The sequence below is a fragment of the Staurois parvus genome, unplaced genomic scaffold (genome assembly GCF_062004578.1).
Source record: "Staurois parvus isolate SC_StPar_1 unplaced genomic scaffold, SC_StPar_1.0 ptg000696l, whole genome shotgun sequence".
Lineage (NCBI taxonomy): Eukaryota > Metazoa > Chordata > Amphibia > Anura > Ranidae > Staurois > Staurois parvus.
The window spans coordinates 5,758,752-5,785,641 of NW_028318492.1; the positions used below are offsets into that span (position 1 = coordinate 5,758,752).

The 26,890-nt window shown below is 41.2% G+C and overlaps 1 protein-coding gene across 1 annotated transcript in view; it reads left to right on the forward strand.

Annotated features, from left to right (window-relative positions):
- CFAP47 (cilia and flagella associated protein 47) overlaps window positions 1-26,890 on the forward strand; it is a 772,366-nt gene that overhangs the window by 204,738 nt on the left and 540,738 nt on the right. The window contains exons 30-32 of the mRNA XM_089653003.1: window positions 13,530-13,749; window positions 17,374-17,586; window positions 24,531-24,612. Of these exons, the coding sequence (XP_089509129.1) occupies window positions 13,530-13,749; window positions 17,374-17,586; window positions 24,531-24,612 (515 nt within the window). The remainder of the gene's footprint in view (window positions 1-13,529; window positions 13,750-17,373; window positions 17,587-24,530; window positions 24,613-26,890) is intronic.

Consider the following 26,890-nt stretch of genomic DNA (forward strand, 5'->3'; position numbering starts at 1 on the left):
TGTGTGTTTTAGTGATTTTTTTCTTTTTAAACCTTGGCTAATATATCTTTGTTGCCAAAGGCCAAAAATCAACATACAGTGTGGACTATTTTATTACTGTAAATCAAATTGTAGAAAACCTGTAGCTGGCTGCACAGTGAATGTGACATATTCATTAGTACATAATATTGTGGTGCAAGCAGGTTTTTTATTTTTTTGTTTGGTTTTGAAAAAGCCAGTTTGCACCCACTTGCATATTCACGCTCTTACAAGCTACATTTGAGCAGATTATATAAGTATACAAAGTAACTATTAAGGTTGTTCATATATTGAACATAAAATAAACACAAAAACATCGGTGAAACATTTATTGATCAAATATATCTTCATTTATTTGGTCAGCAGGAACAAGTAGGTACAGTCAATATCTTGGTGAGTCACAAAAATAGGATTGATGTGGCAAAAATAAAACACTCCTGCTCATAAGAGCTTACAATCTAAAGATACTTCTAATGAACTGTGTGTGCTCAGGTTATAGCAGGAAACAAAGGGGAAGATGAATCAAGTAACATTTTCGTGCACATAAGGTTTACTTACACAATCATTTAATATAAAGATCCATTCACAAAAAAAGTCTACACATCAAAATATAAAGAAAACAAGACATATGTGAAAAACCCCTCCCACCTCTACAAAACCCCTCCCACCTCTACAAATCCCCTACGCATACATTTGTCAGCAGGTTTGTAAGAAAAATGCATTTGAGTCTAAATAAGCAAGCAAAATTAAAACAAGAGCAGATTTTAAACAAAACGATTGACATGTGTGAGGCTTTCAATGCAAAGAGAAAAAACACAATCATTGTGCAATAACACACAAACACACTTTACAAGGCCAAAAATATGCAAACATTTCCAGCCCACTTCCAAACACAGCCTGAGTGGTGTCTGGGGCAATTCAGCACAAAATCTCTTCCTCCCCCAAACCACACCATGCAAGGACTTAGTCACAAACCACCCGGCCTAGTAACAGGCCAAATCACTCCCTACTGCACATCTTTATATAAGCTAGGTTGTATTTGGAGCCCCAAACAAGGCCCCACCCCCAATGAAGCCACACCCACCACTGACCTTAGTTTGGTCAGTGAAAGTGTTTTCACCTGATGAATCCGCTTCCTACCTGCATTAACCCTTGGTATACAGGCCCCACAAATCAGAAAGAAATATACAGTGAAATGTACGTGTGCAGCATACAACAGAACATTGAGCAGGGATGTGAAAGGGAACCCCAATTGGAACCTTTATTGCTACTATGGTCACAATTCCCTCCAGATTCTCGCATGAGTTAAGACAGTCACATGACCACATCTTGTATGCAATACTGAAAATGACAAATCGATTTGACTAGTATGGTGAATTTCCCATCAATTGGTAAAACACTCCAGAAATCAAACATCACCAAACATTACACTCTGGGCAAAGCTGATTTACAAATCATGCAACTTACAGTAAAGTTGACCATTTCAATGCAATTTTCAAGACATCTGACACAGATCTCTATGCAAATTGCCACTAAAGTAGTACATGTACTACTATAGAAATCAGTGTTTGAAACGCACCCATGTGGTCACTCTAATAGCAGACAATAGGGTGCGACTTTGCAGACGATTTACAGCTTGCATGTTGTGCAAATCACATGCCAAGTCCCACTCAATGAGCACGCTATTGGAGCGTTCATATTGTTGTGGTTCAAACTTGGTAGGAGCCGCAAGTAATAATAGAGTAATGAATACACTACTTTTCATGCAATTTGCTGAGAGATCGATGTCGAATGTCTTGCAAATTGCACTTGAAATCACCATGTACCCCGACTTTGAAATCATGCAACTTCTATGCAAGTCACATGATGTGACTGTGGTGTCAATAACACCACTTAGAAATCTGCTTTAATGTGACCGGGTAGCCCCCAGTAACATTGTTTGCGATTGCCATGCAATTGGCATGACAGGCGACTTGCAAATCGTAGACCAAGTCGCACCCTATTGGCCACTGTAGGCTCTGTTCACATCCAATTGGATTGTGAACTCGTGCAACTTCACTGTAAGTTGGACAATTGCCGCATCGGATTAGATGTGACAGTGGTGTTGGCCCCCAGTAACATTGGGTGCAATTTGCCATGCAAAGAGCAAGCTGCTGGCCATGCCAATCACATGACAAGTCACATCCAGGGTGTGCAATTTCAGGTGCGATTTGTGCATTGACATCGTACCTGATATTGGATATAATGAATGTGAGTGTATTAACATACACCATTTGTTGCAGCGAGAGTTCAAAGGTATTTGAGAATTGTGGCCATTTATTAGCAATTTAACATCTAGACTCAAATAGAAATCGCAATGCTACACACAATTGAAAACACAACTAGTTAGTAATTCTCTAGAAAACACAGTAAAATTGGCAACTTAAAGAGTAATTTTCAATTGCATATAGTGTGAGCGAAGCAGGAAAATCAACAAAGGAAATAAATCTTTGAAGGGTTGCGGTACCTGCCTGCTGGGATAAGGGTCTGCTATGCATTTGGGGGAAAAATGCACGCCAGGATTTGTGACAAGTTTGATGTGTGGATTCACCAACCAAGTCTTTTCTCTCTCGTTCACTCTTCTGAATGTCTCTCTTTATCACTCTTCAGTATGTATCTCTTGCTCACTCTTCTTTGTCTCACTGGCTCGCTCTTCTCTCTCGCTCACTCTTCTGAATGTCTCTCTTTATCACTCTTCATATGTATCTCTCGCTCACTCTTCTTCGTCGCACTCTTCTCTCTCTCTGTCAGCTCTTTGCTTGCCAAATCCTTCACAAAAGTGGGTGGAGTGTAAACCATCATTATCAAATCTATTAGTGATTCAGGCCCTTATCTTATCCCATTGTATGACATTCACATAAGGTGCAGCTTTGAAGGTGTTTCAACAGACAAGGCCTCATTCTAATTCACATTTTAGGGATCATTTAGACAGAAAGCAAAGATGTTGCCAGAATATGTATGTGAAGACAGCCACACACGGAGATCATGCTACTACCTCGCCGGGGTTGGGATTCAAACCGACAACCCTAGAGTTATGAGGCAGTAGTGCTAACCACTAATCCACGGAGCTACATTGCTAATCCAGCCTGTATTTCTGTGCTGTGAATCAATCCTAGGTCCCTGGGCATGGTCAGTATAACTAGCCAGATATCTCCAATGTGACACAAATGTTGTGTTATGTTGCCAATTCAGATGTATGTTGGTTCTATGTATCCCAATACAAAGGATTGCAATACTAATACAGGCGTACCTCGGTTTACCAACGCCTCAGGGAACGTCATATTTGGGGTACAAATGTCAAACCATTTCAGTTAATTGGTCTGTTTACAAATGTTTGAATAATTTGGTATGGGCATGTGGCCTGGTATGGTTCAGGAGGGGGGGAGGCACTCGCTCGTCGTCCCCCCCCCCTTTCCTGACCTGCCGGGCTGCATGCTCGGATAAGTATGTGTTATGGATTTAGGGGGGTACCCCATGCTGTTTTTTATTTAATTTCAGCGTGGAGTTACCCCTTAACATCCATACGAGACCCGAAGGGCTTAGTATGGATGGGAGGGGGGACCCCACACCAGCTATTTAAAGAACTGTTTATAAATCACTGCAATACTTTGACATTCAACTGTCGGTGGGGAAATCCGCCGACAGCTGAAACATGAGCACTGCATTGGTTTTCATTACTAAAATGCTGCATGAGTTGATAACATAACTCATGCGGGATTGTAGGAGCGACAGCCATGAGTTAATGTTTCATCTGTCAGCGGGGTTCCCCACTGACAGCTGAATGTAAAATAATTCCCTTTATTGCATAAATAATAAAAAAAAAAGCGTGGGGTCCCCCCTCCCATCTGTACCAAGCCCTTCGGATCTGGTATGGATATTAAGGGGGAACTCCACTCTGGAATTAAAAAAAAAACCAGCGTGGGTCCCCCTCAATATCCATACCAGACCCTTATCCGAGCATGCAGCCCGGCAGGTCAGGAAAGGGGGGGGACGAGCGAGCGCCCCCCCCCTCCTGAACCATACCAGGCCACATGCCCTCAACATGGGGGGGGTGCTTTGGGGCAGGGGGGGCTCCCCCCCCAAAGCACCTTGTCCCCATGTTGATGAGGACAAGGGCCTCTTCCCCACAACCCTGGCCGGTGGTTGTGGGGGTCTGCGGGCGGGGGGCTTATCAGAATCTGGAAGCCCCCTTTAACAAGGGGGCCCCCAGATCCCGGTCCCCCCCCCACGTGAATGATTCCGCGGTACACGGTCCGCAGACTCATTCACAAAAAAACTAAGTGTGGTGTAAAAAAAACACAGTACAGGGTCTTTGACAAGTCCTTTATTAAAACAATGTCCCCCGAAGTAGATCCAACGTCAATCGCGGCGGCCCGAAAAAAGGAAAAAAAAAAAAAGGTTCCGCTCCCGTCCGAGGCTTCCAGCCTAGTGAAGAAAAGCCTAGCTGACAGTTCTTATATAGGTATGGGCGGGGCCAGCCGGGAACAGCAAGCATGTGACATGGGGCGGGTCACTGGGATGATGTCCCCGGCTGGCCCCGCCCATACCTATATAAGAACTGTCAGCTAGGCTTTTCTTCACTAGGCTGGAAGCCTCGGACGGGAGCGTAACCTTTTTTTTTTTCCTTTTTTCGGGTCGCCGCCGCCACGATTGACGTTGGATCTACTTCGGGGGACATTGTTTTAATAAAGGACTTGTCAAAGACCCTGTACTGTGTTTTTTTTACACCACACTTAGTTTTTTTGTGAATGAGTCTGTGGACCGTGTACCGCAGAATCATTCACGTAGGGGGGGGGGACTGGGATCTGGGGGCCCCCTTGTTAAAGGGGGCTTCCAGATTCTGATAAGCCCCCCGCCCGCAGACCCCCACAACCACCGGCCAGGGTTGTGGGGAAGAGGCCCTTGTCCTCATCAACATGGGGACAAGGTGCTTTGGGGGGGGGAGCCCCCCCTGTCCCAAAGCACCCCCCCCATGTTGAGGGCATGTGGCCTGGTATGGTTCAGGAGGGGGGGGGCGCTCGCTCGTCCCCCCCCCTTTCCTGACCTGCCGGGCTGCATGCTCGGATAAAGGTCTGGTATGGATATTGAGGGGGACCCACGCTGTTTTTTTTTTTAAATTTCAGCATGGAGTTCCCCCTTAATATCATACCAGACCTGAAGGGCTTGGTATGGATGAGAGGGGGGGACCCACGCTGGTTTTTTTTTTTTTTTTTTATTGCGGACCTTTATTTTTACATTCAGCTTTCAAAATAAATATTATCTAGACCTTCAAAATAAGTAAAATCATAACAGAAATAATTATAAAGGATAAGAAACAAAAATATAATCACTAAAACGAAGGAAATCTAATTAGATTACATGAAGATATGCTTAATGCTGTTTATTAAACACAGTAGTCGCGACCGAGTGCCGGCTGTCAGAGGAATCCACAATCAGATTCACTATTAGTCAGTGGCTAAAAAGCAAACGCCCATGGCAGAGGACTAAAAGGTGTTCTGCACATGCTCAGTTCTATCTGCCAAAGACACTGCACGGGCATCTAGATTTTTACTGTGTCGATTTCCTTGAAAAAAACGATTTTTAACACATTCTTAATTTTTTTGGAAATAGCAGATATTGTTTAAAGTGAAGTCCTGATATTTGGCAAAGCAAATTTCTAAGTGAACATGTCTCTGCTTTGATTTTTCATGGTGTTAGACGTGCTTCTTAGCAAGTCTGCTTTTGTGAGTCTGATTTCGGGCGTGTGTCTTTTTGTGAATTAGATTGGGCGTCTGCTTATGGGCTCTGCTCACTGGTGAATTAGGTTGCAGGGTCAAAAATGGACGGACGCCCATGAAAATTGGGCTTAAGCCCATAAATATGCGCCCACGCCCAATAGTGAATCAGGGCCTTAGTGTCCACAAACACAATATAATACACAACTTTTTTGTAAAATATAAAAGATGATGACACCTAACCCTTTAAACTTGTGCATGCCCGTGGAATGGCGAAACACTATGGTACATGAAATTATCTAACCCTTAAAAAAGCCTTAACAGGTTACCAGTTTAGAGTTAAACTGGAAGTCTGGTGCTAGAATTATTGCTTTCACTCTGATGTTCGCAGCAATGCCTTTCCTGTGAGGTGTGATCACTGATTACATATACGTTTGGGACCTGTATGTGCAGGGGCGCTTTAATATTTTTTTACATTTATTTTATTAAATTGGCGAAGTGGCTCTGGTGGAGACACAAATGTGCCCTTTTTATTGGTTGAACTAGACTAATTTTTTTTCCAACCAGACTAACTATGTAAATATATGTGGGGAGATCCTGATGGGGACACCAATTTGCAGGGAGACTCTGATGGGTGATGAAGACACAAATGTGTGTGTGCACATGTGTGTGGGGGGGGGTTTATGGCACTGAATGAGACACAATTGGGGGGTGATAGCTCCTATGGGGACACTGATGTGGAGGGGGATTTGATGGCTGTGATGGGGACACAGTTGAGGGGTGATGGCTGTGATGGGGACACAGTTGTGTGGAGGGGGGGTGGTGATGGCTTTGATGGCGACACAACTGTGGGGAGGGTTGATGGCACTGAAGAGGACACAGATGAGGGGGTTTGATGGCTGTGATCGGGACACAGTTGGGGGGAGGGGGTGAATCTGATGACTCTGATGGGCACACAAATTTGTGGAGGGGCTCTGATTTAGACACAAATTTTTATTGGTTGAACTAGATGGATTTTTTTAAAATCCAGACTAACTATGTAACTGTGTGTGGAGAGATTCTGATGGGGACACCAATTTGCAGGGAGACTCTGATGGGTGATGGGGACACAAATGTGTGTGTGTGTGTGTGTGTGTGTGTGTGTGTGGGGGGGGGGCTATGATAGGGACACATATGAAAGACCCTAATGCACAATGGAAGTTTAACCCGCTGCATGAGGCTATGGCATTTAGCTGCAGGCGTAGGATATAGGTGCACCATCCAGCCCTGCTGCTGGCAATTTTTTTTTAATTTAAAATATTCTATTTCGTTGCTGCAGTTTTATTTATACTGTAAATTATTATTTTGGCCCACAAGTATGTGTAAAATATATGATGTGGCTCTCAAAGTGAAAAGCTTGGAGACCCCTGATCTAAAGCCCAAACTGTTTTTAACATTGTGGAAATATTGGAAAAAGGTTAAATCCTGTAATTTTTTTGTGCCTTCTATGTCACATTGTGAATATTTCTCTTCATTTCCTGCCCTGTGAACACAGTAGGAAGTCATAGGAAATCATTCAAAGTAAAGGAAATCTCCTCATAGTTGTCATGGGAGGAGATGTCCCCCCTGGAAGATTTCCTCTCTCTTTCTGTTCATTTTGTATCCTACAATTTTATCTTTGCTCTATACAGCCCTTTGCAGCCAGGTTCACCAGGCTGTTTTTCTAAACATCCTCTGATTTTAATGAACAGACTATAGATAAATACATGTGTGTAAAAAGCTTTTTGCTAAAATGCTAAAGTGGAATTTGTACCAACTGTCAGTTTGAAAAGAAAGAGACACTCTTTACTGGAAACAGGTTTGGTTATACCCATAAAACTTTTATTTTGTACTGTGTTTGGGTTTATTTTAGGGTTGACTACTCATTTGGGAAAACACTGTTATTTCCCAATTTGCTTTACAGTTTTTCTGTTATTGCGCAGAGCAAAGCTAAAGATAAAGTGTTGCTGTCAACATTTTACAGTGCCTCACCAGCATCCAAGAGAAAATAAGTCATCCAAGAGAATCGCCAACAGGCCCATAATGATCTCATAATTAGCATTATTAAAACAAAATTCTACTGTTGTCAAATTGTCATATGCTCATTTAGGAGCATATTTATTTCAGATTTAAATATTCTAAGAAGTATTGATTTATGTTGAATTCAGTACCATTTCACACTGCGCAGTAATGGTTTATCTGTTTATCTGAAGCATGAACACTGTAAATCTTTCCTGCATTTTATCATATGACAAAGAATTTTACACATTGTGTGTTGATGAACACATTGGGGGTTATTTACCAAAACTCCATGGTACAAAATCTAGTGCAGCTCCTCATAAAAACCAATCAGCTTCCAGGTTTCATTGTCAAAGCTTAATTGAATAAGCTGAAGTTAGAAGATGATTGCCTACCATTCACAGCTGAAGATTTTGAGGGAACCAGTTTTAGTAAATCCACAGGTCAGGTAATGCTTTGGCCAATCACAGCACAATGAACTGTGTAAGCCTGGTAGGACTTTTAAGGGGAACCCCACCTCTCTCAAATGGGGATGAGTTTGTGGAATCCCCCTTCAAAAACCATTATGTTTGAACGTTTGACCATGACCTGAACACGGGGGTGTTCAGCCTATCACTAATCACCAGGCACTCTCTTGAAACCCAGCATCTCAGTGTCTTGTCACAGAAAACCTACAAGGGGTTCTATTGCTATGGCAAACAAAGGATAGGATAAAGGACACCCTTGCCTATGGCAGCTCTGTTTAGATTATAAGTGGAAGATATTAAATTATTTACCCGTTTTTTTGGTCCTAGGGTTAGCATATTGGAGTTGTAGCAATTTTATAAAGACTGTCCCAAAGCCAAATTTTCCTAGTGTTAACCACAAGATTTCCCAATCAATACTGTCAAACACCTCAGCAATATTCAGTTACAACAGTGCTCTATTTACACACCCACATGTTTAGAAAAACATACAAAACACAAACAAATGTTGCTGTATTTCATCAAAGGGAGATGGGGTAGAAGTCAAGGATAAGGGGATCCTTGCCCTTTTTTGAGAGTACTACTATTAAAAATTATTGCATTGTACAGTCATGGCCAAAAATATTGGCACCCCTGCATTTCTGTCAGATAATGCACCACTTCGCCCAGAAAATTGTTGCAATTACAAATATTTAAGCATTCTCGTGTCTATTTCTTTTGTTTGTATTGGTATGACACAAAAAAATAGAGAAACAAAAGCCAAATCTGACATATTCCGCCCAAAGCTCCACAAATGGACTGAACAAAATTATTTGCACCCTCAATTTAATATTTGGTAGCACAACCTTTGGGAAAAAATAACTGAAATCCATCTCTTCCTGTAACCATCAGTGTGTTTCTTACACCTCTCTACTGGAATTTTGGGCCACTCTTCTTTCACCAACTGCTGCGGGTCTCTCAGATTGGAAAGGTTCCTTTTCCCAACTACTGTTGTGAGATCTCTCCACAGGTGCTCTATGGGATTGAGATCTGGAATCATTGCTGGCCAGCTCAGTACTCTCCAGTGCTTTGTCTTAAACCAGTTCTGGGTACTTTTTACATGTGCTTTGGATCATTGTCCTGCTGTATCCAATGACTGTAATGGAACCGACCCAGACTGCGCTTGAGTACTTCCGTTAGAATACTGCTTCCCTGTCCGAACACCGACAATAGACACCACAGCTGACCATACAAGACTAGATGACACCAGTCTGTCTGAACATGGAACTCTATTTTAAACTCAAATGAGCTTTTTATACAATACACACTGAGACTGATCACATGATCATATGCAAACACAGCTATATACAGAAATAGACTTAACACTCTGAACAGTAAGTTAATTAGGTTAGCTAGCTGGGTGACCTAAACAAAAGGTGAATGGGAATTCACACCTAGACAATGGTTTGATGAATTAGGATCTCACTACAGAGCAGAAGGTCTGGCTCCTTCAATTCACATGTCTAGTTCAGAATCAACAACCAGGAATAGTCTTCATATGGCTGATAAATATTACTGTCCCATCTGAAGTAATTCCAACCGCATTCTCAGCGGCCATTAGTCACCCTGTGCCCCTAAGAGAAACAGGGTGACTTACACATAAGAGGGATATGGGGAGCTGAGACAGGGGTCTTCCAACCTCTGCAGAGTAAGCTGGGTTCCATGAGCCTCCCACCCAAGATGACTCCCATCACATATCTCCCCTTTCGGCATGGGACTAACACCAGAGGAAACCCGAGACAGGTTGACTTCGACGTTAGTCCGTAGTCCCAGTCCCTTACTGCCCATACCCACATAGTACCCCAAACACATTGTCCCAAACATAGCATTACTCACCCAGCCAACCTCTGCCTCTCTCTTTTAATATACCCACTGCTGAGGAGAAGTGCGGACTGGCCCTTCTCCCTGGAGTCCTTTCAGCTGCTGAAGAGCGGACAGGGTGGCAGGGCTACATCCGTCATGCTGTTGGGGATCTGGGCCGACTGCCCAGCATCCCTGGGGTATACCAGTGGAGACCGTAATGGGAAATACTTCTTTGGTTAGTTGAGGGCAGAGTGAAATCACATAGATGGTCAACCTGATTTCCATTCTCGACTGCAAGGGGTAGTTGTCCTCAGTGGGGGTGGGGCAGAGGTAATTGACTCTCTGTCCAGCTTCCAACGCTTCGGCTGTATGGGTTTGAACATTCTGGAGCTCAGTCTGCTGCTGGGGAGAGCGGCCAATCACCCCAGCTCCCTGATGCTGTGGAGACACTGTAGTTGCTAGGCAGAGGACAGCGGCACTCTGTCCTGTTGCCAGCACTTCTGCTGGGGACCCTACATCTGCTCTGGCTAACCATGGGGGAGGGAAGCCAGCTTCCTCCACTCCCAGACTGTGGATCTGCTGCTGGGATGACATTCCTCTGTCACTGTCCCCCTGGTGCACAGTGCCTGGCTTGGGAGGGAAGACCGTTTCCTCCACTCTGGCTGACTGTGGGGGAGGGAGGACAACAACCTCCTCTCCCTTTTCCCCCTGGGCCTCTGAAACTACTGCAGGTGTGGGGCAGAGGTCCTGGACCCTCTGTCGGGTTGTCAGCATACCCTCATCCAGCTGTTGGACAGACGCATTCCTTCATCCAAGCTCGTCCCATGCAGAAACAGGATAGTCTAGGTAAGCCAGCACTTGCTGCATTCGCCATAAAACCTCCGTTTCTGTAGCTGCGGGTGGTATCTGTCTCTCCTCTCCTGCTATCCGAACCTTGGATCCCGATAGAGGTTTGGATGTCCCAGACTGCAGGAAGCATCCCACTGCTGCCACCAATGTAATGGAACTGACCTAGACTGCGCTTGAGTACTTCCGTTAGAATACTGCTTCCCTGTCCGAACACCGACAACAGACACCACAGCCGACCATACAAGACTAGACACACCAGTCTGTCTGAACATGGAACTCTTTATTTTAAACTCAAATGGGCTTTTTCTACAATACACACTGAGACTGATCAGATGATCATATGCAAGCGCAGCTATATACAGAAATAGACTTGACAATCTAAATAGTAAATTAATGAGGTTAGCTAGCTGGGTGACCGAAACAAAAGGTGAATGGGAATTCACACCTAGACAATGGTTTGATGAATTAGGATCTCACTACAGCGCAGACATCCGGCTCCTTCAATTCACATGTCTAGTTCAGAATCAACAACCAGGAATAGTCTTCATATGGCTGATAAATATTACTGTCCCATCTGAAGTAATTACAATCACACAGGGTGACTTACACATAAGAGGGATATGGGGGGCTGAGACAACAGAGGAAGGCAAAAAAAACCAGCAAAAGCATGATCCAATTTGCTCCTGCAGGGAAAAAATGCCTTCCTAATCCCCCAAAAGGCAGTCGGATATTCCCTGGATCAACCTTACCTATAAATGTTTGTATCCAGTTATATTCTGTGTTTGAAAGAAACAATCCAGGCCTTTTTTAAAGCAATCCACTGAGCTGGCCAGAACCAATTCTTGAGGGAGTTTATTCCATATTTTCACTGCTCTCACTGTAAAGAAACCTTTCCGTGTTTGCAGATTAAATTTCTGCAAAACTGCAAAATTTCAGAATGGGTAGTTATAGTTTTAGAAGCATACAGATTGTCATAAAAGTGATGAAAAACTCTCAGGATTTCCGCATGACTCGTGCAGATCACTCCATCAGCATCCTCAATTTTGTATAGTGGACAACCCTAGTTGTGACTTTGCCACAAGAGCAAGAAGGTGCCCCGTACTTTCCCCTTCCTCAAAATATTTTTGTTGCAAAAAATATCACTTCTTAACTGCCACTTGAGTAAGCACTGATTCATAAAGGGCTTGGGCCTCTTTACAGGAGGTGTGGTTACAGGGGCTTGGGTCTTGGATCATCTGAACCTCCTGCTGTTGAACATCTAACAGTACCTTTTCCTCCCACTCTCTGGATCTATGCTTAACCGCTGAAGTCTCCCAGATAATCAAGCCCCGCAGGAAGGACTTCATCGCATCCCAAACCATTCCTGGTGAGGACAAGCTTTCATTCCACTGCAGAAAGTCTGGCAACTCCCCCGGATTCAACTTGGACTCCAGAAACAGTGTCAACCAAAATGGGTGCACGTTCCACAGCGGACGAGAGTGGGTAAAACACACCTGTAGCTTGACCCAGAAAGGGGCATGGTCAGATAGAGCCCTGGGTTCATACGCTACATTAAACACATATGGCAGGAGAGTCATGTTCCCAAGGTCCAAATCTATGCGTGAAAGCCCATCATGAGTAGCAGAAAAACCTGAATAACATTTTGCTGTCGGATACTTCATCCACCACACATCCCGGAGGCCCGGTTCCACCAATAAATTAGCAAATGGGGTAGGCTGAGAAGATAACTGTCTGCCCCTACCGCCCAACGGCAATCTATCCAAGCTAGGTTGTTATAATCACCCAATGCCAACAGGGGAACATCAGGATGATTGACCATAAATTGAGCTAGGCATTTAATGAAGGTGGAGTGATATATAATATTTTTTGAGTATTTTAATTATGCACCAATATAAATGAGTTTTTCAGGCTCTCTTAGGGGTCTTATCTGTCAAAGTTCCATTATGTTTTCTTATACCTAGGACCAGCCCTGCTTTCAGGCTTGTTATGTAATGTTGCCTGGAATGCTGAAATGTACAGTTGTGTTTTCTCTATAAACCAGAGAAAGTTCTTATTTGGATTGGAATAAGAAAGAGCTCAGAGTACAGAACAAACTGATAAACGTCTCAGGGGTCTTTTTAGGAGCATTGTCAGTAATAGTAAAAGGAGGTTTTGTTCTAGAACTGGATTTATCTATTGTACATGTGTATTCCCCACATAGCCAGAAAAGAACAGACAGCAATATATAAAGCACAATTTATTTGGTAATTTGTGCAAAGTGAAATATTAAATCACCGAGTGCTTAATGATAACAAAACAGCAAAATAAACTTTGTTCTATCCATTGCTTTAGTGAACTGTGAAAGCTGTGCATAAAAGCCAGGGAGCTGCTTTTCAGCTAGATTAATACCATTAATAACATTATCTCCCAAAACAGAGTGTTTATTCTTTACTAAATGTTATAAAACAATGGATTACACTGCAGTTGGGAAATTGAAAAATGGTTTTAAATATTTTTCATCTTGAAATGTTTTGCAGTAAACATAATCATTGTGTTAATGTAAAATGTTGCCACATATTTTTTTCAGATGATGACAATGTGTTGGGTAATGAAAGAACTGAGAATGGAGATGCAGAGATTCAATATCAGAGAACGAAGGACAAACTGGAACTTTTGTTTTATCCGGAAGAAGATACAGAAGAATTTATATTTTTTCAAAAGGTTTTAACTACAGTTCAAACATGGTTCAGCCTGTTTGGGTGGCCTAGTGGCTGCAATCCTATCACAATACCAGATTCTTTGTGGAGGTAACAAATAAGAAAAAAAAATGTAGCATATGCTATTGAATGCAATTGAGTAACAGTTTTGAGTCTGGTGGGGTTACTGGCATCATATCCAAAATGGTGACTCCTAGCAGCAGTCTCAGAGCTTTTGAATGTTTACACATTGAAAGCTTTTACAGGTTAAAACCATATATAATCATATATAATCTACATGTGAAATGCATATATAATCTTATGGAAAGATTGTTTAATGGTCTGCTGACAGGGTTTCTATTAACTCTTACAGTGGTGTAAATTGTATACTGTATGGTTCAGTGACAAACCTAATAAAGTGTAACTAAACCTAACATTGTAAAAATTGTGAGCAGGCAGCTCTTTAACACAGAAGTGAGATGACATACAGTATCTCACAGAAGTGAGTACACCCCTCACATTTTTGTAAATATTTTATTATATCTTTTCATGTGACAACACTGAAGAAATGACACTTTGCTACAATGTAAAGCAGTGAGTGTACAGCTTGTATAACAGTGTAAATTTTCTGTCCACTCAAAATAACTCAACACACAGCCATTAATGTCTAAACCGCTGGCAACAAAAGTGAGTACACCCCTAAGTAAAATTGTCCAAATTGGGCTTAAAGTGTCAATATTTTGTGTATCCACCATTATTTTCCAGCACTGCCTTAACCCTCTTGGGCATGGAGTTCACCAGAACTTCACAGGTTGCCACTGTAGTTCTCTTCCACACCTCCATGATGACATCACGGAGCTGGTGGATGTTAGAGATCTTGCGCACCTCGCTTTCTATTTGAGGATGCCCCACAGATGCTCAATAGCGTTTAGGTCTGGACACATGCCTGGCCAGTCCATCACTTTTGCCCTCAACTTCTTTAGCAAGCAGTGGTCATCTTGGAGGTGTGTTTGGGGTCGTTATCATGTTGGAATACTGCCCTGTGGCCCAGTATCCGAAGGGGAGGGATCATGCTCTGCTTCAGTATGTCACTGTACATGTTGGCATTCATGGTTCCCTCAGTGAACTGTAGCTCCCCAGTGCTGGAATACTCATGCAGCCCCAGACCATGACACTCCCACCACCATGCTTGACTGTAGGCAAGACACACTTGTCTTTGTACTCCTCACCTGGTTGCTGCCACACACGCTTGACACCATCTGAACCAAATTAGTTTATCTTGGACTCATCAGACCACAGGACATGGTTCCAGTAATCCATGTCCTTAGTCTGCTTGTCTTCAGCAAACTGTTTGCAGGCTTTCTGGTGCATCATCTTTAGAAGAGGCTTCCCTCTGGGCCGACAGCCATGCAGACCAATTTGATGCAGTGTGCGGCGTATGGTCTGAGCACTGACAGTGTCAGGGGTCAGGTGTTCTGCCGCGATACGCCGGGCGGCTCATGCACAGGACACCGACACGCTCTAGCCAGCGGGCAGCGGGACCTGGGCGATCGCGGCAGCGGCAACAGCCACGCATGCGTACTCGCGATCGTGAACACGCGCCTGGCACCAATGACAGCGCAGGGCGCGCTATTTAAACAGGACAGGAGCTATGTGCAATTGCCATTTGGTCTTATTGTCCTGTTCCTGTGATCTGATTTGTGAAGTTTCCTGTTGCCAACCTCTGCTTGATCCTGACCCTGCTGATTGTCTCCTGCTTGACCCCTGGCTTGACCTGACCACTCTCCTGCCTGATCCTCTGGTACCTCGCTGCCCGTTAGTTGCTGAACCCGGCACGTGACCCTGACCATTCTCTGCCTGCTCCTCTGGTACCTCGCTGCCCGCACGTTGCTGACCCGGCCTGCCTGACTACACCTTACGTTATGCTGACTGTCCATCCATCCCGCATGGATTAGTCCCTGCTGCTAGGCCTACCAACCTCTTCACGTCAGGCTCTATTCCCGCAACACCTCTGACGGTACTCTCTACCACTGCCGGACGTACTCAGGGGTCACGACCTGGTCTCAGTCTGCTCCAAGTCCATCACCACCATCAGGGGCCCTGGTGAATAAGCAGATTGGGACTTAGACCCCGCGCCCTGAGGAACCCCGCGCTGTGGGTTGCTAGAGATACCGCCAGGCGGTGTCTGACAGACAGACTGATCCCCTCTTCAACCTCTGCAGCAATGTTGGCAGCACCCATACGTCTATTTCCCAAAGACAACCTCTGGATATGACGCTGAGCAGGTAAACTCAACCCCTTTGGTCGACCATGGCGAGGCCTATTCTGTTTGGAACCTGTCCTGTTAAACCGCTGTATGGTCTTGGTCACCATGCTGCAGCTCAGTTTCAGGGTCTTGGTAATCTTTTTATAGCCTAGGCCATCTTTATATAGAGCAAAAATTATTTTTTTCAGATCCTCAGAGAGTTCTTTGCCATGAGGTGCCATGTTTAACTTCCAGTGACCAGTATGAGACAATGAGACAAAGTTAACACACCTGCTCCCCATTCACACCTGAGACCTTGTAACACTAATGAGTCACATGACACCAGGGAGGGAAAATGGCTAATTGGGCCCAATTTGGACATTTTCACTTAGGGGTGTGCTCACTTTTGTTGCCAGTGGTTTAGACATTAATGGCTGTGTGTTAAGTTATTTTGAAGGGACAGCAAATTTACACTGTTATACTTGCTGTACATTCACTACTTTACATTGTAGCAAAGTGTCATTTCTTCAGTGTTGTCACTTGAAAAGATATAATAAAATATCCACAAAAATGTGAGGGGTGTACTCACTTCTGTGAGATACTGTATCTCTTCTGCAATAAGACACATTTACCTGCCTGCTTGCAGTCTCCTAATGAATGTATTCAAAGCATCCCATGGTTTTCAGTTGTGCCTATTCACACCTGAGGGTAGTGTTGATTAAAGCCTGAATATTTTTTATTATTTGTAGCATGTAGCTCAAAAAAGTACATGGGCTTCTTTTGATCTCCTAGCTTCAAGTTGCAAGCATTTTCGGCTCCAATAGACTTCCATGGGAACTCCTGAAAAACTTGCTAACATCTGTGAAAAAACATGAAAACGTTTCCTTAATATGTGTTTTTATTCCTTAGTAACTAGCTTTCCATTGGCTAAAAAATATTTTTTTTATAAAATGCTCAAGCCTCAGACACCTGAACAAATGAGCAAAAATGCCTGTAAAACAAAAAAAATAAAAACAAATTGCAACCCAAACAGACACACAGCTAAAGTGTGAAAAGCAGCCTTACACAGGGCCAGAGACTCCTACTGTCACATGTCACATGCTCCTTCATATACAAAAGCTCTGGGTATGTCCTTCAGCTTCTTTAAACAAGTGACAGTGAGCAAAATAAAGGTACGTATATGATGGTGAATGGGCAAGATGTTTCCTTTAAAGTGATCATTCCCCAAGACACTCCCCCAGGGACTCAGATGTATGCAGAGAACATTAAGATATTACTTTCACAGGTAGGCCAGAGGTTCCTGTCATTGACAGCCTGATTTTACCTTTCTGCTGTAAGAGAGGCAAGGTGGTGGCACACAATGTATATAAGCTAACAAGTTCAGCATTGGCAGTAGTTTCTGTACACTTTGGCAAAAGAAAAGTTTGCTTTAATTTTTGGCAAATATTCAGCACTTGATGTTACTCTTTCTTTTTACCTTTTGGATCCAGTGCTGTATGCAAAGTCAAGCTGTCAAAGTCTGAGGGAAAGGCCCCGAAAACAATAAACCTTGGCAAGCAGGCAAAAACAATTTATGACATGCTGTTCTACCTGAGTGGACAGATGCTTCCTGGAATTACTGCAAGCCAGTCATTGCCCGCTGATCCCACAGAAAGAGTCCTGCAGCTCCACTGGCAGCATGCGACACTGCTCACTTTCCTCAAGTAAGGATAGTTATTATTTGTGATTTTAATAACTTTTTTGTTAATATACAATTTCACAACAAATGAAGCTAAATGCGAGGTTTACCATCATGCTTTATGGGTTTGTATCATTTATGTGATAACAGAGAGCACTGATTTAAAATGTTTAAAGCAGTGAATTGCAAACACTATTGTAGCAAAGTTAAAATGCAGCTTCACAGTGTTCCTAAAAGTATCACAATAAGTATAAGGTATATTATACGTTCAGACTGTGAACAGTTTCAAACTAGATTCCACCCTTGCATGGTTGCATCCTGTTTATTGATTTGCATTTTCTATCTATCTATCTATCTATCTATCTATCTATCTATCTATCTTAGAAAGCTCTTAGATAGAGTGCTCATCAGTAGCCATGGGAAATGTGAAATCTGTTTCCAACAGTTTCCAATATGCTCATTAACATTTTTGCAGCTCTGACTCCCAAAGGATCTGCTGGACTGTTGGGTCCTCCTGCCACTCCCAGTGGTGACCCACCCTTAACTGACCAGACAACTTACTGACACACCAGCAGTGATGAAGTGAGCTTTATTTGAACAGAAATAATGCCTGTAAGTTCTTTTTAGACAGTTACAGAAATAACAGGGTTAACCTGATACAATTAGGGAAGCCCAAATGGGCCACCATCAGTGTTCCGTAGTGTCCTCCATTCAGCATTTAGACCCCAGATAGTCAATCCTGCAGGCTTTATGAAGGTGGAAGAAGCAGGCCACCCTATCTCTATCACAAAGGAAAAGACAAGATTTTAGCCCCACAGTCTGTCCGGTGCAATGGAAAGAGTTCAGGGATGGAGCTGGATCTGGCAAGAAATCTCACTCTGTAGAAAAAGGTCTCAGTGTTCAGCAGCATAGCAAGTAGAGATGCGTCTGGTATACAGGCACACAGACAGGTCTCTCTACCAGAACAGTTGCCAGCCTCACCGATGTGCTCCACCAGCCAATCAAAGTTTCCCTGTCTTCTCCCTCTGCTCCCCCTGCCGTACTGCCCAATCAAGCAACAGAAGATGCCCACGCGATGTGACTTATCTTTTAAGGGACTGCTGGCCAGGGCTGTACTTTGTGATTACATAAACTTCTGCATTTGAGACTGCTTCTTATGACTTACATGGGCCTCTATTTGGCCAGGTTATTTAAAGTTTTACTTAAAGTGGTTGTTTTGCTTGGAAAAAGTAAACTATTGGTGACCTTTGTATTTCTGAGTTATAAGCTTCCAGCTGGTTAACAGAGTTTGTTTTACATAGAAGTATGTCAGATTTGGCTGCTTAGGGCTAAAATAGTACTATGTATAAATAAGTGTAACCGCTAAGTGTGTTGACAGCAATCAGATGACTTCTAAGAAATTAATTAAAGTGGACAAGTCAGCCTGGTACTCAATGAAAACCTCAGCTACATCAATTATAAAAGCTAATTGACATCAATTAAGCAGACGGTACAAGCAATAAACATTTGATGAACATTTAATGTATGATAAATTATCATGGAGAGATTTTAAAGAAATAGCAGTTATTTTCCACCGGCAAAGATACTGTGCTTAGTCATGTTTGTCCAAAATTACAATACTGCCAAGAACTTTAAAAGAAATGCATAAATTACATAAATGAACCATTACATAAGTGAAAATGCATGAACTATTAAGAAAAAGTGAAAGTAATGTATATTTATTTCCCTTTGTACATGCTATATCCCTGGGCAGCAGCTGCATCATAAAATAATCAGCATGCTTGTAGGAGGTTGTTTAACAACAAGCTAGTTGTAATTTTTTTCTTAATGTAGGCTAGAAAGCCTGTTATTTTAAGACATTTTAGTATGCATCCCATTTATTTGTAAGCGATTATTTTAGGTAAGAATTCCCCCCTTGCACTGCTGCAGCAGATGTATTCTGTGGTTCCTAATTGTTTCATCTGTGAACTGAATTGTGCTGATAATATGTGGTGTTTGGTGGAAAAGTCCACCATCTTTCTTTTATATAAATTTAGACAGAGCTGGGTATGGAACATTCTGTAGCAGATCTATAGGATTGTTACAGTTTCAGCCAATCTAACGAACCATAGAGATAAATAAGACAATACATAAAGTGTTTGTAAACTCTAACAATAAGCTTTTCTTATTTGCCCCCTACTGATCTGTTTAATGTACAATTTAATTTTGTTATACCTCTTTGATAACTGCAAAAACTACCAATTCATCCTGCTGGAAATCTTGTGGGCTAAAAAATTCCTGTGTGTCTGATGCACTTAAATCTCAAGCTACAGTATGTTATCAGTTCTCTCTAGTTTCCCTCTGTGGACCACATAACACCTCCACCTATCTTATGGCAATGTTGAGAAAGGAATTCTGTAGTGCTTACAAACTTCCTGCCTTAGAGTAAGAATGCTGCAACTCCATAGACACAGTACAGTGAGTGAGTATTGTCACCTAAGAATAAGTGTTAATGGCAATATCACCAGGTATAAATAGATTTAAAACAAATCCAGCCACCATATATAAGGACTGGTCAGCTGCAAGGTATTGAAATATTGTTGTATTTTTTTAATAGTCTGGGTAGGTGTCAGGACCTCTATCATGTTTTTGTTGTAGTCCATGTCCCTGTTTGGGCAATTGTTGTTTACTTATATGGATCATTTAAAGAATTGAGCTCTGTCATTTTTAAGCCATCGTTTCTAATTTTTAGGGACTCTTTAGTACCATTGGATTGGCGTAAGGCCAATGTCGTGCCAGTATTTAAAAAGGGGTCAAAATCTTTACCAAGTAATTATAGACCTGTTAGTTTAACTTCTATAGTTGTAAAGATACTGAAGAGTTTAATAAAAGACCTCACAGAGTTCTTGCTGGAAAAAAATATTTTAAGCAACAGACAGCATGGTTTCATGAAAGACAGAAGTTGTCAAACAAATCAGATTTCTTTTTATGAGGAGGTGAGCAAAACCTTGGACAGAGGGGTGGAGGTGGATGTGGTGTACTTGGATTTTGCAAAAGCATTTGACACAGTTCCCCATACACGGCTAATGTGTAAGGTAAAGTCTATGGGCTTGGAAAAATCTGTATGTAAATGGATAGAAAACTGGCTAAAAGATTGTATTCAGAGAGTAGTGGTTAATGATTCATACTCTGAATGGTCTAGGGTTGTCAGTGGTGTACCCCAAGGTTCAGTGTTGGGACCCTTACTTTTTAATATATTTATAAATGATATAGGGTCTGGGATTAAAATACCATTTTGGTCTTTGCAGATGACACCAAGCTGTGCAGTGGAATAATGTCCTTACAGGATGTCTCCAACTTGCAAGCTGACCTCAATTCACTGTTTAATTGGGCAACTATGTGGCAAATGAGGTTTCATGTTGATAAATGTAAGGTTATGCACTTGGGAGCTAAGAGTATGCATGCATCATGCATATTGGGGGGGGGGTACAGCTGGGGTAATCAATGGTGGAGAAGGATCTGGGAGGTCTGGTAGATAACAAGCTTAATAATGGCATGCAATGCCAAGTTTCTAAAGCAAGAAAAATCCTCTCTTGTATTAAAAGAGGTATAGACTCCAGAGAGAGAGATATAATTTTACCCCTGTAAAAATCATTAGTAAAACCTCATCTAGAATATGCAGTTCAGTTTTGGGCACCAATTCACAAAAAGAACATTGGGTAAGTGGAGAAAGTACAGAGAAGGGCAACCACACTGATAAGAGCAATGGAGGAGCTAACCTAGAGGAAAGATTAGAGAAATTTAATTTATTCTCTCTTGAGAAGAGGACATTGAGGGGGGATATGATCAACATGCATAAATAAATACATCAGTAGTTCATATAGTGAACTCAGTGTAGAGTTATTCACCCTGAGGTCATCACAGAGGCCAAGGGGGCACTCTACGTCTGGAGGAAAATAAATTTAATCTCCAAACACGGAAAGGTTTGTGGAAAGAGCTGTGAAAATGTGTAATAGACTCCCTCAAGAGTTGGTTCTGGCCAGCTCAGTGGATTGCGTTAAAAAAGGCCTGGATTCTTTCTTGGATACACAGAATATAACTGGATACTAACATTTATAGGTAAGGTTGATCCAGGATTGAGCCTAACACCGAAAGCTGTGGCCAGCAGATCAAGATAAGTATGTATCTGTGGAGGGGGAGGGTGGGATCATCTGGGTCAGGGCAAAGGGGCTAAAAGGATAGGTCCATTTTATTTTAATGTGTATTTATCCATTAAATTAGCCTTTCTCAACATTTTTGCTCCAGAGGAACCCCAACATAATTTTTTAGGTCTCTGGGAACAAATTCATCTGGGAGCAAAGAGAAAATGCCTTATACATTGTTAAGTCAATAGGCAAAATAAAACTCTTTCACTGCTGTCTGAATGTCACCTTTTACAGCCAATGAAAAAGAATATTGGTATCATGCTGCTGGTTTTGTCAAGTGGTGATGGTTCTGCAACATTGCAGGCATTATCAAATAGGAGGTCAATCAGCTACAGCTCAAAAAACCCCTAGCAACCTCTGGAGGAACCCTGGTTGAGAATAGCTGTTTTAAACAATGCTCATTTCATGAACTAGATGTTGATGTTTAGGTTGTTGCTGACCCCAGATCAGTGATCTGAGTTACCAGCTTGATTTCAGGTAAACGGTTGTGAGCATTACATAGTTTGTTGGGGATCTGTCACAAAAAAAAATTCATAAATAACATTGATTTAGATGTTCAGAAATAGTCAAGTAAGGCTGTTCCAGCATGTTTCTTTAGGCAGATAGAAGAATTTTGCCAAACTCCACTTAAGTTTCTCCCAAATTTATCTCCAGAGCTCGCCCAAGGCAAGTGTATGTCAAGGCAATTTAAAAAAAAACATATGCAGTACATCTCTGCAATTCATGCACATTGTATAATGTTTTATTCCTTTAAAGACCTTGCAAGTACAGAGAAATACTTATTTGCCAGAAATGCAATCAGCTTTTAAGCCCCGATGTGAGCTGACAAAACGCAGCGCTTTTGTGGACTGAATGTTGTCAGCCCTGCCTAGTTGTCTTTTGCTATGCTACTCAACCACTATCACTATCAGATCTCTACATCATAAAGGTGAATCATTCTGTAGTCTAAGATAAGAACTAGAAGGGCTCTTTAAAATAGCACAGGAATTACATACAGAATATCTCTGAATTTTGTATTTATCATACTTAACAAAGTTCTTCCAATGGTATAATATTTATAATATATATAATTTATTCAAACAGGTATAACAAAACACTTCCAATGCTATAATATATATAACTTATGTGAATTAATCAAGCTGATAAAACAAAACACTTCCAATGGTATAATATTTTATAACTTAATGTGAATTAATCAAGCTGATAAAACAAAACACTTCCAATGGTATAATATTTAAAATTGAATTAACCACATGCTGCCCAGCCACTGTAGAAATACGTTGGCAGGGCGGCACGGCTGGGCAAAACCACATTTTTTAAAACGTGTGTTTTCAAAACAGGTAGGGGGCGCGCGCGAGGTGCGCCACCGCCCTACCTGTCCCGCCGATCACGGCCGCGGATGACCGCCGCAGTTCCGCAGTCCCACCATAAGTCACTGATCGCCTCCATAAGTCGCTGATCGCTGCCATTATTAGTATAAAAAAAAATTAAAAATCCCAGTATCTTTCCCGCCATTTGTAAATGCTATAACTTTCACGTAAACCAATTAATTTACATGTATTGGGTTTTTTTTTAGCAAAGACATGTCGCAGAATGAATTTTGTCAGAAATTTATGACTAAATTTGATTTTTACATTTTTTTTACTGGACATGTTTTATAGCAAAAAGTCCAAAATATTGTTTTTTTTCCTCAAAATTGTCAACCTTTTTTTTATAGCGCAAAAAATAAAAAACTCACAGGCGATCAAATACCACCAAAAGAAAGCTCAATTTGTGGGAAAAAAAGGATGTAAATTTAATTTATATACTGTATTGCATGACCACGCAATTGTCCGTTAAACTAGCGCAGCGCTGTATAGCAAAAAAATGGCGTAAATTGCAGTATCTATACCATAGTTTGTAAACGCTATAACTTTCACACAAAGCAATCAATATACACTTATTGAGATTTTTTTTTACCAAAAACATGTAGCAGAATACATTTTGGCCTAAATTTATAACTAACTTTGAGTTTACTATATATTTTTTATAGCTGAAAGTAAAAAATATCGCTTTTCTTCAAAATTTTTGGTCTTTTTTTGTTAATAGCGTGAAAAATAAAAAGCACACAGGTGATCAAATACCACCGAAAAAAGTTCTATTTGTGTGAAAAAAAGGATGTAAATTTCGTTTGGGTGCAGCATTGCATGATCGCGCAATTATCAGTTGAATTAGTGCAGCGCCGAGTAGCAAAAAGAGGCCTTGTCATTAAGGGGGGTATAATATTTCTAACATATACAATTTAATCTAACCGATATAACAAAACATTTCCAATGGTATAATATTTATAATACGCAATTTAATCAGATATATGAAAAGGTTTCCATTGGTAAAATATTCATAATATACAGTATATAATTTCATTAAACTGGTAAATTATGCAAGCTGTATTACTATCATATATGCATGTTGCATTGGTATGGCAATTTGAAAATTACTGGTTTTCATATACAGTATTTAGTCACCATCTACTGTATGTCTGAATACAAACAGAAACAATCTGTTGAGCTAAACTAACATGTTTCTAGAGAGGACAAGGGGAGAGCATGCCGACATCCCAGGTGCTAACGTATCACTGGGGAAAACTACAGTGATTATTTTCATAAGGAGTCTGTATCCGGGCAAGACTTGCCATCATACTCTAAATTTCAGTTATGTGCAAAGATATTTTTATATGAACAATTTTATTAAAATTACTGCACTATGTACATTTTTTTTAAAACATACTTTCTTGCATGTTATATAGAAACCAAGGGGCATCTCTTCCTCACATTAAACCAGAATACCTGTTTGAACCCCTGGACTATGAGCGATGGATCCAAGTACAGGTACCGCTCACCATACATGTTGCTATTATTGCTATATACAGTAGATAATACTGTATACTGTAACATCCCTACAGATTAGTTATGTTAAGGAATATATGAATTTCTGGTCTGAAGAATTAACACTTGAGGCCCAATTCAACAACAAAATAATGCTTTTGAGTGACAAATTAAAATGTAAATACTCTGTGACATAAATACATTAATGACTTATTTATAATAAGAATATACTTTTATATACTATAATGCTAGTGATTATGTGCCATTCACTCCTAAATGCCAATTCCCACCTGATCTTGCTGGGTATTAGAACTGGTTAGGGGGAGAAACTATTATATAATTTTAGAAACTGCTGTTTCAGAGACTTGCTTGATTTACATAATAGGATTTCAGTTAGCTCAGACTGTTAAATGACAGTAGAAGGCCATTTTGTGGCTGAACCCTCAATCCTTTGGTCCTGTGAACATAGAATCACTCATATTAGAGCTTAATTCCAGCCGAAATATTTTTTTTCTGTTTTACATAGAATGGAAGAGACATACAGTTTTGCAGTTTTTTTTATATCTTTCTGTTATTGAGATTTTCTTATCCTTGTGCAAGTCCGATTCCAAAAAACTTGGAATGCTGTGTAAAATCTACATAAAAACTGAATGTAATGATTTGCAACTCACATAAACTCATATTTTATTCACAAGAGAGAATAGAAAACATATCAAATGTTTAGACTGAGAAAATGTACCAGAAAAAAATAAGGGCACTTTGAAATTGATGGCAACAACATGTTCAGAACAACAAAAAGCTGACCAAGTATGTGGTACTAACAAAAAAAAGCTGGAAGAACATTTAGCAACTAATGTTTATTTGGAAAAAGGACAGTAACATGATTGGGTATAAAAAAGAGCATCTTAGAGAGTCAGAGTGTCTCAGAAGTAAAGATTGGCAGAGTTTCACAAATCTGTAAATAGCTGTGTCTAAAAATTATCAAACAATTTCGAACACGTTTTTTTTTAATAATAAACAAGTTATACTTACCTGCTCTGTGCAATGGTTTTGCACAGTTCAGCTCTGATACTCCTCTTCTGGGGTCTTCCGCTGGTGCATCTGGTTCCTCCCCCTGCCGAGTATCTTCATAGCAAGCTGCTTACTTTGGGGGCAATCATGCAGGCTCACTCATGAGCCACGCTCTGGGTGTCCAATGACATGCAAAGAAGAAGCCATATCTGAACATGATCCTGAAATGCTGCCATCTTCTCTGGGCTAAAGCTCATTTAAAATGGGCGTTTACAAAGGGGAAAACTGTTCTGTGGTCAGGAGAATTGAAATTTGACATTCTTTTTGTCAACTGTAATAGAAATGCTGGGTGCAATAACTAAAAGCAAGTCATATACACGCACACAATAAACATGTAGTCATGCAGGTACAAGTTAATCAGCAATTGAACCATTACATATTCTATGCATGTGACAGACCATCTACCAAATGAACACCTGCCTTGGCACATCATAGCATTCACCCGGCACTCCAAGAAATAACAGAATCCAACTGCAATATTCTTGCACTGTCAAAATCTCCACTTTTATTATCACACGACACACAGGAGGATATATCTTATAGTTATTATAATCTGCATAATAACACAAACCAGTAATAATGTGAGCATCACAGCATGATATAAACACATCATTTGACATCATCACAGCATAGAATTAATACATTACCAAAGCTATGTTAGAAGCTGGAAGGAACAAATCCCATTGGAACCATATTTCCCAGGGGGTCATGGGAAGCCATAGGCGCGACCAGTTGATGAGCCCATATAGCCTTGGCAAAAATCCAAGCATCAGAGCATCCTCTGGCCACTAAGGGGGGCTTCCTCCTGGTCTTGCCTGGACCTCCGCCTTTTAAACCAATTTTCTGGAAACTGTCCAAAAGTGGGCGGTGCCACACCCACCATAGGAGGAGCTAGCAGAAGGGTTCCGCGAGGATAACAGAGTCATGTTCAACCACCATATTTGTTATCTGAAAAGTCACACTTTTGCTTCTTAGCTACCCTAAATTTCTACTCATCTACCCCAAACATAAGGATTTCTAACTTCTCAAGCAAGTAGAGATCTTTAAACAGGTTTTTATCTTCTAATGTGACATACTAGATGTCATAAGCACATTTAATTTCCATAAACAAGTTTTTATCTTGCTTTATTATGCTTTATTATGAAAATTACTTAATAAATAAAGGGTCCAAGGCCAACAACTTTCATAGGCATTACAGCAACCATGGGCA